We start from the raw sequence: 13,126 nt of genomic DNA on the forward strand, positions 1-13,126 counted from the left end.
ATACTTGCAAACAGGAGGCAAAATGAATGTGTACCTCTTTTTGTCAAAGATATTACTGCAGGACCCATTGAGCATCACATGGACCACACCACAAGCAGATTCTGCAAACTTAAAAAAAAAGAAATGTCCACCATTCATCGTGCAAACTTAATCATCATGCTCTAGCAGTTTCATTCAGAACAACACTTAGCGACAGTTGTTAATCAAAGATGTTCTATATGGTTTAAGCACTGGAATGTCAGATCTACATAATTTTCATTCCAAGCCACTGGACGGATTATGCTTCATATCAGAATTCTTGAAGCAGTTGCTCCAATCTATAAGTGAACAATGTTCATTGTTGTAGTTTACAGAGCTGCTGAATTCAGTGGTTCAGAAGTTAGAAGTCCAGATGAGTAAGAGGAATGTCTAGAGGAGAAAGATGAAAGTGCTTTCTCAGTGTCATTCACTGTAGACATTACACTTGTTTAGTGGGAGCAGGTGGATGATTCAGAGACAAGGGAAATGGGAACACCACAAAAGGGGAAACCGAGGAGAGAAGAGGTTACCCTCAGGCCTGGAAAGGCACAGAGAGAAAGGAGGACTGAATAAATGAATGAATAGATATGCTTGAGCAAAGTGTCTTATTTCTTCATGCAACAAACCTTCAGCAGGAATCTTTGTTAGGCTTTGGAAAAAATGAACAAAATAAAGTGGCCTATATGCTCCCTCCAGGAGGCCTCCCCAACCCCCTGGAACTAGCTCAGGTCCCCTTCACTGACTCTGACAGCATCCTACATTCCTTCCACATTATCCAACTGTATCGTATTATCATGATGAGTTTAACCTACCCACAAAAATTAAAAATTAAAAAAAAAAAACACTGCCTCTGTTATCAGAAAAAGAAAGGATCAAGTCTGAAAAAAGAAGGGCATCCACATAGGTCCGTGCGTGAATGGCAAAGATAAAGGTGCCGGTAGCTCACGGGGTAGGATGCCTTCAACCCTGAGTACTTCTCTACTCCCAGTGCCAAGGACTGAGTGGAGAACACAAGAATGTTCTTGATACATATAAAATGTGACTTGGTTTTAAAAGTTCTGAGCGACAGCACTGCCCTAAAATATACCATAGAGTGGTGAAACAAACTTCTCAGAAAAAGCAAACAAGCAAAAACTATAAAGTGCCAATGATCGCTCACTGTCCATAGTAAGCACTCAGTTTGTGTATATTTATTTATCTTGTAAGTTGCTTCAGAGTAAGCAACTTACAATTTTAGTGTAAGTGGACAAGGAAGCACTTCTTTTCAAGTGTATTAGGAAAAAAACAGAAAGGAAGGAAGAAAGAAATGAAAGAAGAAAGTGGGAGTAACAATGTACTAATTATAATGCTTCAAAATTAAACTTAGACATTGGAGGTGCTGGGGCAGGTGGAATATACATTATTTTCAAAGTGGGTGGATTGTGAGTTACGTTACAGGATAGTGGTATCTCATTTTAAACATTGCAGTGACCCAATGGAACAGGCATATTTTGATTTCCATTTGCCAAATGAGGAATCTGAAGATCAGAATGAGTAAAAGAATCTGCCCCAAGTTTAAACACAGTCTCCTTATGTCAACTTTCGGCCTGTTTCCCTGTCTCCATCATAGTAGGATTTACATGAATCCCCCTAAGACAGAGGTTTAGCTAGGCACAACCCAGAGTTAAAATCAAACTGTTATTTAAAAGATAGAATTAATAAGCAGATTCAAAGAACAAAATTGAAGAGCATGGCTTTGGAATCAGGAAGACCAAGGTTGGGCTCTTGGCTCTGCCGCTTATTATCCCAGGGAACCTGGATGAGTCACTTAACTTCTGAGGCTTAGTTTCTTCGCCTTTAATGTGGGGATTTGTCACACCACCTATGGGGATGACTCAGTGGGAATGACACAGGAATGTTCCTCAAGGCTTGTCACAGACATGCTGCTATGATTTGAATGTACGCGCATTTGAATGTTTCTTATACTGAAACCTAAGACCAGTGTGATGGTAATAAGCGGTGGGTCTTTTAGGAGAAAATTGGGCCCTAAGGGGATTAATGCCCTTATAAAAGGGCTCTGGGGAATTAGGTAGGTTCCTTTAGCCCCTCTGCCTCTGCCATGTGAGGCCACAGCAAGAAGGCATTTTGGAAGCAGAAAGCAGCCTCACCAGACATCCAATCTGCTGGCACCTTAATCCTTGATTTCCCAAGTATCCAGAACAATGAGAAAATAAAATTCCTGCTTTTAAAAAAATTACCAAGTCTCAGGTAATTTGTGACAGAAGCACAAATGGACTAAGACATATGCACTTAACAAACACATTTCCACCTGGCCCAACTCCTCAGATGTCCAAGTTTAATTTTGAAGAATTATAATTAGTACATTGTTACTTCCACCTTCTTTTTTCATTGGTTTCCTCCTTTCTTTCTCTTTTTTTCCTAATACACTTGAAAAGGAATGTTTCCTTGTCCACTTACAGTGAAGCAATTTACAAGATAAATAAATATACACAGTCAGCTTTGAGTAAAGTCATAAATAGATGGGGGTATATGTGCACAATGGAATTGTATTCAGGCATTAAAAAATGTATTCCTGGCCAGGTACAGTGACTCATCCCTGTAATCACAGCACTTTGGGAGGCCAAGGCAGGTAGATCACCTGAGGTTAGGAGTTTGTGACCAAGCTGGCCAACGTAGTAAAACCCCCTCTCTACTAAAAATACAAAAATTAGCAAGGCATGGTGGCCCATGCCTGTAGTCCCAGATGCTTAAATACTGCATGTTCTCATTCATATATGGAAGCTAAAAATAAGCTGATTTTACAGAGGTAAAAGTCAGAACAGAGGCCACTAGAATCTGAGAAAAGTAGGAGGAGAGGGGATAGGTAGAGATTTGTTATAGAATACAAAATTATAGTTAGATAGGAGGAATAAATTCTGTTGCTCGATAGCACTGTAGGATGACTATAGTTAATAATATATTAAATAGTTTCAACTAGCCAGGAGGGGGAAGTTGAATGCTCCCAACACAAAGAAATGATAAATGTTTGAGATGATAAATATGCTAATTACCCTGATCGCATCACTATACCTTACATGTATTACATCACTATATATCCAATAAATATGTTAAATTATTATGTATCAATTTAAAAAATAGGTAGAGGGTGCCATGGTGTATTTCCCAGCCTAGATTTTGAATCTAGAGTCAGACATCTCGGGATAAACTCCCACATATGCCACTTACTATGTCTGTACATTCAGTAGATTCCTTATTTACTTGTACCTTCACATTTTTATGTGTTAAATGAGTACAATACTCACAGTACCTGCCTCACAGGGCTCTGGTGAAGATGTAAGTTTTTAGTTCACATAAAGAGCTGAGGACTGGCCAGGCGTGATGGCTCACACCTATAAACCCAGCACTTTGGGAGGCTGAGGCAGGTGGATCATGAGATCAGGAGTTCGAGACCAGCCTGAAGAACATGGTGAAACCCCCATCTCTACTAAAAATACAAAAATTAGCTGGGTGTGGTAGTGGGTGCCTGTAATCCCAGCTACTCTGGAGGCTGACGCAGGAGAATTGTTTGAACCTGGGATGCAGAGGTTGCAGTGAGCCAATTGTGCCACTGCACTCCAGCCTGGGTGATGGAGCAATACTCTCTCAGGAAAAAAAATACAAAAATTAGCCAGGTGTTGTGGTGTATACCTGTAATCCCAGCTACTTGGGAGGCTGAGGCACTAAAATTGCTTGAACCCAGGAAGCAGAGGTTGCAGTGAGCTGAGATCGTGATGCTGCACTACATTCTGGACGACAAAGCGAGACTTCATCACACACACACACACACAAGAGCTGAGGACTGTATCTGGCACATAGTAAGTGGTCCATGTATGTAGATTGTTACAACTGCTCAGGAAACTACGACTGATTAATACCTGAATCAGAGAATTAAACCCCAGGCTCCTGGTAGCCAAAGTCAAAGAGTGTGTAAGAGCCAAGATTCTGCAACTGGAGGCCATGGACATCTATGAATGTTCTAAAATTGAATGTGTACATTTTCTGGCATGTGCTTCTGAACCTTTTTCTCAGGGATGAATCCTATATTTTCATTCCTAAAAGGATCTGTAATCCAAAAGTGTTAAAACAAGCGCTGACTGGATGACATCTTAAGTTCTGTGGTCTCCAAAGCTCTAGAATTTCACTGCTTGGTACTTACCCTGCGGGAAACTGTTTTCCAGAATACTGAAACAGGGTTGCTGCTGCAGTCTTTTCTCCAGTCTGGGCAAGATCGATAGTTTATTTCTAAAAGACACAGATTATAGAAAATAAAGTGGAAAAGAATGAATATAAATAAGCTCCACTCTTCCCTGGCTGTTGAATCATAATGGAACCATTTTCCAACGTGTCACTGCCAAGACAGAGGCTGGAGAATGGACACATTTTGACCCAATTTAACTAAGTGTCCCCTGAATTCCTTCCAAAGTTCTTACCTTATCTTCCAAATTCCAGATCCCAGATGGGAACACAGTGGCAAGTCACGATTCTGGGAAATGCTAGCAAAAGTTCATTTGATAGAGATAAGCCCTCTACATTATCCCCAGTCCAGGAAGAATTAGAGGTGAGATCAGTCCTTCAGTGGTTGCTTTTGCCAACCACTTTTCTGCTTCCTGACAGTTCTCTCTGTCTGAGTTTCCTGCCCCACCTTCTTAAATCTTCACCACTTACTCTCAGACGGGCTCAGAATCTTCCTGCACTTGCCCTCATCAAGGCAGTCTTAGCCTTGAGTAAAGCACAATAGATATAGAGCATGAATACATAGTTTTTGTGTCACTTCTCCCAAAGAAATCTGCCTTAATGCACATTTATTGAATTTTAGGTCTTAGAAAGATAAATTAGATGGGAACCTTGCCTTCAGAGGGTACATGATACAGTAATTCTAGGAGTCTCATAATGATTAAATGCTTTAAAACCAAAACCACACAAATAAAAAAGAAACATTCCCATGTACAGATGTAAATAATTATTGTGGAGTCAAAAGGAATTATCCTCCTGAGAGGTAAAAAGGTTGACAGTGAAACAGACATACATTTTGTAAACTGCTTTAAAGCATATATGTTTTCATGAATGTAAACCTCTTTGATCTTCACAATCACATCTAAAGAGACTCTCAGTTGTCATCTTTCCTCTCCCAATAGGATTCTTCTCCATTGCTGCCTGCCATTATGAAAACATAAACATAACATAAAATAAAAATTTAAAGTTAGGAATAAAAAGAAAAAGAAGAAAATTTAGCAAGGAACAGAAATAAACTTAAGAATACAAAAAAGGCAAGAGAAAAAAGGAGGTTAGAAAGTTGTGACATAAATTAAGAACTTCATATTAAAACAAACAGGCTGGATACAATGGCTCACACCTGTATTTTCAGCACTTTGGGAGGCCAGCAGGTGGATCTCTTGAGCCCAGGAGTTGGAGACTAACATGGGCAACATGGTAAACTCTGTCTCTACAAAACATACCAAAATTAACTGGGCATGGTAGCACATGCCTATAGTCCCAGCTACTCAAGAGGCTAAAACAGGAGGATTGCTTGAGCACAGGAGGTTGAAGCTGCAGTGAGCTGAGATTGTGCCACAATCTGAGTGAGAGAGACAGACTGTTTCTGAAAGAAGAAGAGGAAGAAAAAGAATGAGGAGGAGAAAGAAAGAAAGAATAAAAAATAGTAAAACAAATAAACAAGGCAAAACTAAATCAGGTTAAAATGTTGAGAAAAAAAATAAGCCAAAATAAGCCAAAAAATTAAAATATAACAATTAGGCCTTTTTACTCTTCCACCTTCTGCCCTGTGAGGACGTAGCAACAAGCAGAGAACAAGTCTTCACCAGACAGACAATGACTTTTTCAGTGCCTTGATCTTGGCCTTCTCAGCCTCCAGAACTAAATACTTCATGCCTAGAGGAGTGACATCAGCAAGATGGCAGGATAGAAAGTCTCAGACTTAACTCTATAGAAAGTTCAACTAGCAATTATCCACAGACCAGGATGTCTTTTTGAAGGCTCCAATACTTGAAAACAAGCTTGAGACACCCATGTGGTCCACAGAACTGAATGAAAACCAAATGGGATGGGTAAGAAGAACGATCTCACTTTGACTATGGTACGCCTTTTCCTCCCCCTAAGAAGGACACAAAGCCAGATGGAGAAGATTTCCTGGGCCATGGTTTCTATAGGGGGAAAGAGAACCAGAGGTAATTATCCGTCTTCCCTAGCATTCCAAGATGCTTTCCAGGAAAGCTGACTCCAGTCTCATTTCACAGGGAATGTTGAGGATAGGAGGACAACTAGATTGCACCAGATTAGGTAGAAACAAAGAAAGGAGGCAGAAGTCATAGTGACCAGCACATGGATCTTGATGGTACCTCTGTGCTTCTGCCAGCCATGGCCTCCTATAAGAAATACCAGCCAGTTTCATGACCCAAAAGCTATGAAGCTGAGCTAGTCTCCTTCAGAACCACTTTGGGAAGTACAATCTAGCTTAAGTTCCTAGATAGCTAGATTCGACTCCTGGCCTCAGAGACCACCCCAATGACCCAACCCAGGCAGGTAGATGACTATCTTTGCCCATCCTAGAGAAAGATAAAAGCTAGATTTAATTGATCCAGAAAGTCAAGCAGTGGCTCCACTCAGCCAAAATGCCTGCCAACAACCTACCCAGGCAGGGAATCTTCTACCTCAGTGCATTTTGAAGAAGAATCAAAAACAGTCCCAGTTGACCAGGAAGGTCAAATAGCTGCTCACTTCAGCCAAAAGTCAACCCATGGCTCCATTCTCACAAAGGTGATCTTCAATTGTGCATTTCTAAGGAGCATAGCCTCTGATCTTGCCTGTCCACCTAACCTTGGAGCCTGACCTGAAATGCTGCTAAACTTCAGATACCAAATATCATAATTGCCTGGCCAGGAAATACATCCTATAAATGACATGATAAGAAGCCATCACAGTACCCAGCAGTGTAAAACAATGAAACCACAAGAAAGACAATGAGAGGAAGAAAGAAACAAAGTATCTTTAAAAAAAGAAAACAATTAATAAAATGGCAGTAGCAAGTCTTTACCTATCAATAATTATGTTGAATGTAAAAGGATTAATTTTTCAACAAAAAAACAGAGCGAATGAATAGATTTTTTTTAAGATCCAACTACACACTGACAACAAGAAACTCACCTTACTTTTAAGAACACATATAAACTGAAAGTGAAGGAATGGAAAAACATATTCCATGTGAATGGAAACTAAAAGAGATCAGAAGTAACTACACTTCTTTCAGACAAAATAGACTTTAAGTCAAAAACTGTAAAAAGAAACAAACAACATTTTATAGTGATAAAGGGGTCAATTAAGAAGATATTGTAAATGTGTAATATTGTAATAATTTATAAAATTTGTAAAATCGTAAATATCCACGCACCCAACATTAGAGAACCTAAATATAAATAACAAATATTTAAGTATCTGAAAGGAGAGACATAATGTAAGGCAATAATAGTAGGAAACTTCAATACCCACTTTCAACAATAAACAGATCATTTAAACAGAAAACTAATAAGGAGACAATGAACTTGAACAATGCTTTAGGCAAAATGAACCTAACAGACATATACATCAGCATCGACACTATCTGACAGTAACGTAATACACACTCCTTTCGAGCACACACAGAATATTTTCTAGGGCAGGGCACATATTAGGACACAAAAAACAAGCCTTAGCAAATTTAAGAAGGTTAAAGTCATATTAAGTATCTTTTCTGACCACAATGGTAGAAAACTAGAAATCAATAAAAGAAGAAATATTGGAAAATTCACAAATATATGGAAATTAAACAGCATGTTCCTGAATAAACAATGAGTCAATAAAGAAAAGGAAAATTTAAAAATATGTTGAGACATGAAAATGTAAATACCATATACCCAAAACATAGGGGGTGCAGCAAAAGCAGTTCTAAGAGAAAAGCTATAGTAATAAATACCTACATCAAGAAAGAAGAGAGATCTCAAAAGAACAAAAACATTTAACATTATGGAAGGAAACAATAAAGATTATAAAAGAAATAAAATAGAGACTAAGAAAACAACACAAGAGATTAACAAACGGAATTGGTTTTTTTTGAAAAGATACATAAAATTAACAAATATTCAGCTAACTTTACTAAGAAAAAAGAGAAGACTCAAATAACATCAGAAATATAAAAAGAAGATATTACAATGGATACTACACAAATACAGAGGGTCATAAGAGACACTAAAACAATTATTAATATATGCCAACAAGTTAAATAGCATAAAGGAAATGGATAAACTTCTAGACACATACAACCTACCAGGACTGAATCATGAGGCAATGAAAAATCTGAACAGGAATAATGAGTAAGAAGATTGAATCAGTCATTTAAAAGCCATCAGAGGAAAGCCCAGGACATGATGAATTCACTGCTGAGTGCTATGATATCAAACATTTAAAGAGCTAAATCCAATCCTCCTCAAAGTCTTACAAAAAAATGAAGAGGAGAAAATACTTCCGAACTCTTTTCATGAAGCCAGCATTACCCTGATACCAAAGCCAGACAAGGACACTGCAAGAAAAGAAAATGACAGGCCAAGATCCTTGGTGAACATAGATGCAAAGATGCTGAACAAAACACTAGCAAACTGAATTCAGCAATATGCTGAAAGAATCACCCACCATGATCAAGTGGGATCTGTCCCCGGGATGCAAGGATGCTTATTTTAATAACATACACAGATTTTAATGAATGTAATATAACACATTAACATAATGAAGGACAAAAAGCATGTGATCATCTCATTAGATTCAGAAGAACCATTTGAAAAATTCAGCATTCTTTTTATAATAAAAACCTTCGCCAAATTAGGTATACAAGGAATGAACCCCAATAAAATAAAGGTCATATATGAGAAGCCCACAGCAACCTTATATTCAATAGCAAAAAATCAAAAGCCCTTTCTCTGATACCTAGAAGAAGTCAGGATGCCCACTTTTGTCATTACTATTTAACATAATAATGGAGAAGTCCTCGTTGAGCAATTATGTGAGAGAAAGAAATAAAAGGCATCCAACAAAAAAAGTGAAATTGCCACTCTTCATTGATGCCATAATTATACATATTTAAAAAGCCCACTAAAGACTCCAGCAAAAAACTATTAGAACTGATGGATGTAGTAAAGTTGAAGCATGCAAAATCAACACACAGAAATCAATAGCATTTCTGTACATTAGCAACAAACTATCTGAAAAAGAAATAAAGAGAATAATCCCATTTCAATAGCTACAAAAAACCCAATTACTTAGGAATAAATTTAACCAAGGAAGTAAAAGATCTGTATACCAAAAACTACAAAACGCTGATGAAAGAAATTGAAAAAGACACACATAAATGGAAAAATATTCCATGCTCATAGATGGGAAGAATTCATACTGCTGAAATGTCCATGTTACCCAAAGAGATCTACAGATTCAATGCAATCTCTGTCTAAATTCCAATATCACTTTTCACAGAAATAGAAAAAGCAATTAAAAAATACACGTGAACCCACTGACACACACACAAAACAGCCAAAGTAATCATGAGCAAAGGGAACAAAGCTGAAGGCATTACACTACCTGATTTCAAACTATAGGTATAGTAATCAAAACAGCATGGTGTTTTAACTGGCCATACAAACACATATGTTTACCAATGGAACAGAATAGAGAACCCCAAAATAAACTCATAAATGAATGGTCAATTGATTTTTTTTTACAAAGGTGCTAAGAATATACAATGAGAAAAGAAAAATTTCTTCAATAAACGGTACTGTGAAAACTGAATACCAGCACACAGAACAATAAAATTGAACCTTTATCTCATATCATATGCAAAAGTCAACCAAAAAGTTTATATAAACTTTAAATTTAAAATTGATTTAAGTAAATTAAGCAATTAAATGTAAGACCAGAAACTGCAATACTACTAGAAAAAAACTTTGTTAGTCTGTTATGTTACTATAAAGGAATACCCAGAATTGGGTAATTTATTTAAAAAAAAGGTTTATTTGACTCATTATTCTGCTAGCTATAAGGTTCAAGGCTGGGCATCTGCTCAGGAGTTCAAGCGGCTTCTACTCGTGGCAGAAGATGAAAATGAATCAGTGTGTGCAGAGATCGCATGGTGCAAGAGGAAGCAGAAGACAGGGGAGGTGTCAAGCTCTTTTAAACAACCAGCTCTCATGGGAACCAAGAGAGTGAGAACTCAGTGATTACCACAAGGACAGCACAAGCCCTTCAAGCCATTTGTGAGGGATTTGCCCCAATGACCCAGACACTTCCCATTAGGCCTCACCTCCTCACATTGGGGATCAAATATCAACATTAAGTCTAAAGGATCAAATATCTAAACTTCAGCAAAACCATAGGAAAAACACTACAAAAAAAATTGTCTTGGCAATAATTTTTTTGCATTTGATCTCTAAAATGCAGGCAACACAAGCAAAATTAGCAAATGGGATTACATCAAACTAAATTGCTTCTCTACAGCAAAAGAAATAATTAACAGCATAAAAAAGACAAACTTGATTTATGGATAGAGAGATCATATTGGCAAACCATACATCTGATAAGGGGTCAATATCCAAAATATATAAGGAACTCAGACTTGAGAGTGGAACAAGATGGAGGAATAGAAGGCTCCACCAAACGTGCCCTTTACAAGACACCAATTTAACAACTATCTATACAAGAAAAGTGCCTTCATAAGAACCAAGAATCAAGGGGAACACTTATAGTACCTGGGTTTAACTTCATGTCACTGTAAGAGGCACTGAAGAGGTAGACAGAATGGTCTTAAATCACCAGTGCCACCCCTCTCCCATCCCCCAGCAATAGCTGCTTGGTGTGGAGAGGGATTCTGTGTGCTAGGGAGAGGAAGAGCATAGCAAATGTGAAGCGTTGAACTCGGTGGTTCCCTGTCACAGCAGAAAGCAATACCAGACCAAACTGATGCCTATCCCCAGAGGGAACATTTAAATCAGCCCTAGCCAGAAGGGAACTGTCAACCCCAGCATTAGAAACCTGAGTTTTCACAAGCCTCACTACTGCAGACTAAAGTGTCCTGGGGCTCTAAATAAACTTAAAGGGCAGTCAAGGCCACAGGACTGCAACTCCTAAGCGAGTCATAATGCTGAACTGAGCTCAAAGCCAGTGGCACATGTGACCTACTGAGACACCAGCCAGGGTAGCCAAGGGAGTGCTGGCATCACTCCTCCCCTAACCCCAGGCTGCACAGCTCATGTATCCAAAAAAGGCCCCTTCCTTCTGCTTGAGAAGAGGAGACAGATGAGTGGGGAGGACTTTGTCATGCATCCTTGGATACCAGCTCAGCCACAGGATAAGGCACTGGTGAGAGTTACAAAGCCATCTGGAAAGGCTCTGTCTCCCAGATGGCATTTCTAAGCACACCCTAGGCCAGAAGAGAACCTGCTGTCTTGAAGTGAAGCACCCAGTCTTAGCAGGATTCATCACCTGCTAACTGAAGAGCCCTTGGGTCCTGAAAAAACAGAAGTGATACCTAATTCATATGTCATGGTCCTTGGGTGATACTCTGAGATTTGCTGGCTTCAGGTACAGAGAGAGGTAGAACACCAACTGGTCTTGGGGGTCCTGATTCCAGGATGTGGCTCTTTGATAGCATTTCTGGGCCAGCCTTGGGCCAGAGGGGAGCTGCCTCCCTTGAAGGGTGAGTCCCAGGCCAGGAAGGATTACCACAGCTGACTAAAGAGCCCTTGAGCCTTGGAATATTCGCAGAATACTGGCAGTACTCCCTGTGGGCCTGTGTTGGTGGTAGCCATGAGGTGAGGCTCCTCTGCCTTAGGAAAGGGGAAGACAGCATGGGAAGGACTGTGTCTTGGGGTTTGAATGCCAGCTTAGCCACAGTACAATAGAATAGTAGGTAGACTTCTTAGGTTTTTGACTCTAGTCCCCGGCTCCTGGATGGCACCTCTGGACCAGCCCAGGGCCTGGGGGAACTTGCCATCCTGAAGAGAATACAGGTCTGGCTGGATTTGTCACCTACTGATTGTAGAGCCCAGAGCCTTGAGCAAATATAGATGGTAGCCAGGAAATAGTTACAGCAGACTTTGGGCAAGACCCAGTGCTGTAGACTCATTATTCTGCTAGCTATAAGGTTCAAGGCTGGACATCTGCTCAGGAGTTCAGGTGGCTTCAACCTGAAGCTGTAGTGGCTTCAGGTCTAGCCCAGCAAAGTCCTAGTTGTGGTGAAGTGTATCACTCCATTCCCAGCTTTATGTGGGTCAGAACAAAAAGAGAGAGACTCTGTTTGGGAGAAAGTAAAGGGAATATAAAAAGGGTCTCTACCTGGTAATCCAGAGAATTCTTCCAGATCTTGTCCAAGACCATCAAGGTGGTACCTCTATGAGTGTGTGCAAGACCCACAGCATTACTAGGCTTGCAGGGCCCCCTACAGCAGATACAGCATAGATCACAATATCTGAGTCCTTTAGAATATCTGGAAAGCCTTTCCAAGGTCAGGTATAAACAAGCCCAGACTGTAAAGACTACAGTAAATACAATGCCTAGACACAGACAAACATCTACAAGTGTCAAGACAATCCGGGAACACATGACCTCACCAAATGAATTAAATAAGACATCGGAGATCAGTCCTGAAGAAACAGAGATATGTGAGGCAAATAATTCAAAACAGAGGTGTTTAGGAAACTTAAAGAAATTCAAGATAATACAGAGAGAGAATTCAGAATTCTATCAGATAAATTTAACAAAGAGAAGAAAATAATTAGAAAGAATCAAGTAGAATTCTGGAGTTCTAAAGTGCAAATGACACACTGAAGAATGCACCAGAGTCTTTTAAAAGCAGAACTGATCAAGCAAAAGAAAGAATGAATGAACTTGACGACAGCCTACTTGAAAACACAAAGACAGAAAAGCCAAAAGAAAAAAGAATAAAAAACAATGAGGCACACTGACAGGATCTAGGAAACTGCCTTAAAAGGGCAAATCTAAGAGTTATTAGCCTCAAAGAGGAAGTAGAAAAAGAGAT

General features: G+C 39.3%; 1 protein-coding gene across 1 annotated transcript in view; it reads right to left on the reverse strand.

Moving 5' to 3' along the window:
• Nucleotides 1–13,126, reverse strand: part of CD38 (CD38 molecule) — a 73,695-nt gene that overhangs the window by 7,980 nt on the left and 52,589 nt on the right. The window contains exons 4-5 of the mRNA XM_002745965.6: nt 4,214–4,299; nt 35–108 (exon numbers count right to left, since the gene is read on the reverse strand). Of these exons, the coding sequence (XP_002746011.1) occupies nt 35–108; nt 4,214–4,299 (160 nt within the window). The remainder of the gene's footprint in view (nt 1–34; nt 109–4,213; nt 4,300–13,126) is intronic.

The sequence above is a fragment of the Callithrix jacchus genome, chromosome 3 (genome assembly GCF_049354715.1).
Source record: "Callithrix jacchus isolate 240 chromosome 3, calJac240_pri, whole genome shotgun sequence".
NCBI classification, from domain to species: Eukaryota; Metazoa; Chordata; class Mammalia; order Primates; family Cebidae; genus Callithrix; species Callithrix jacchus.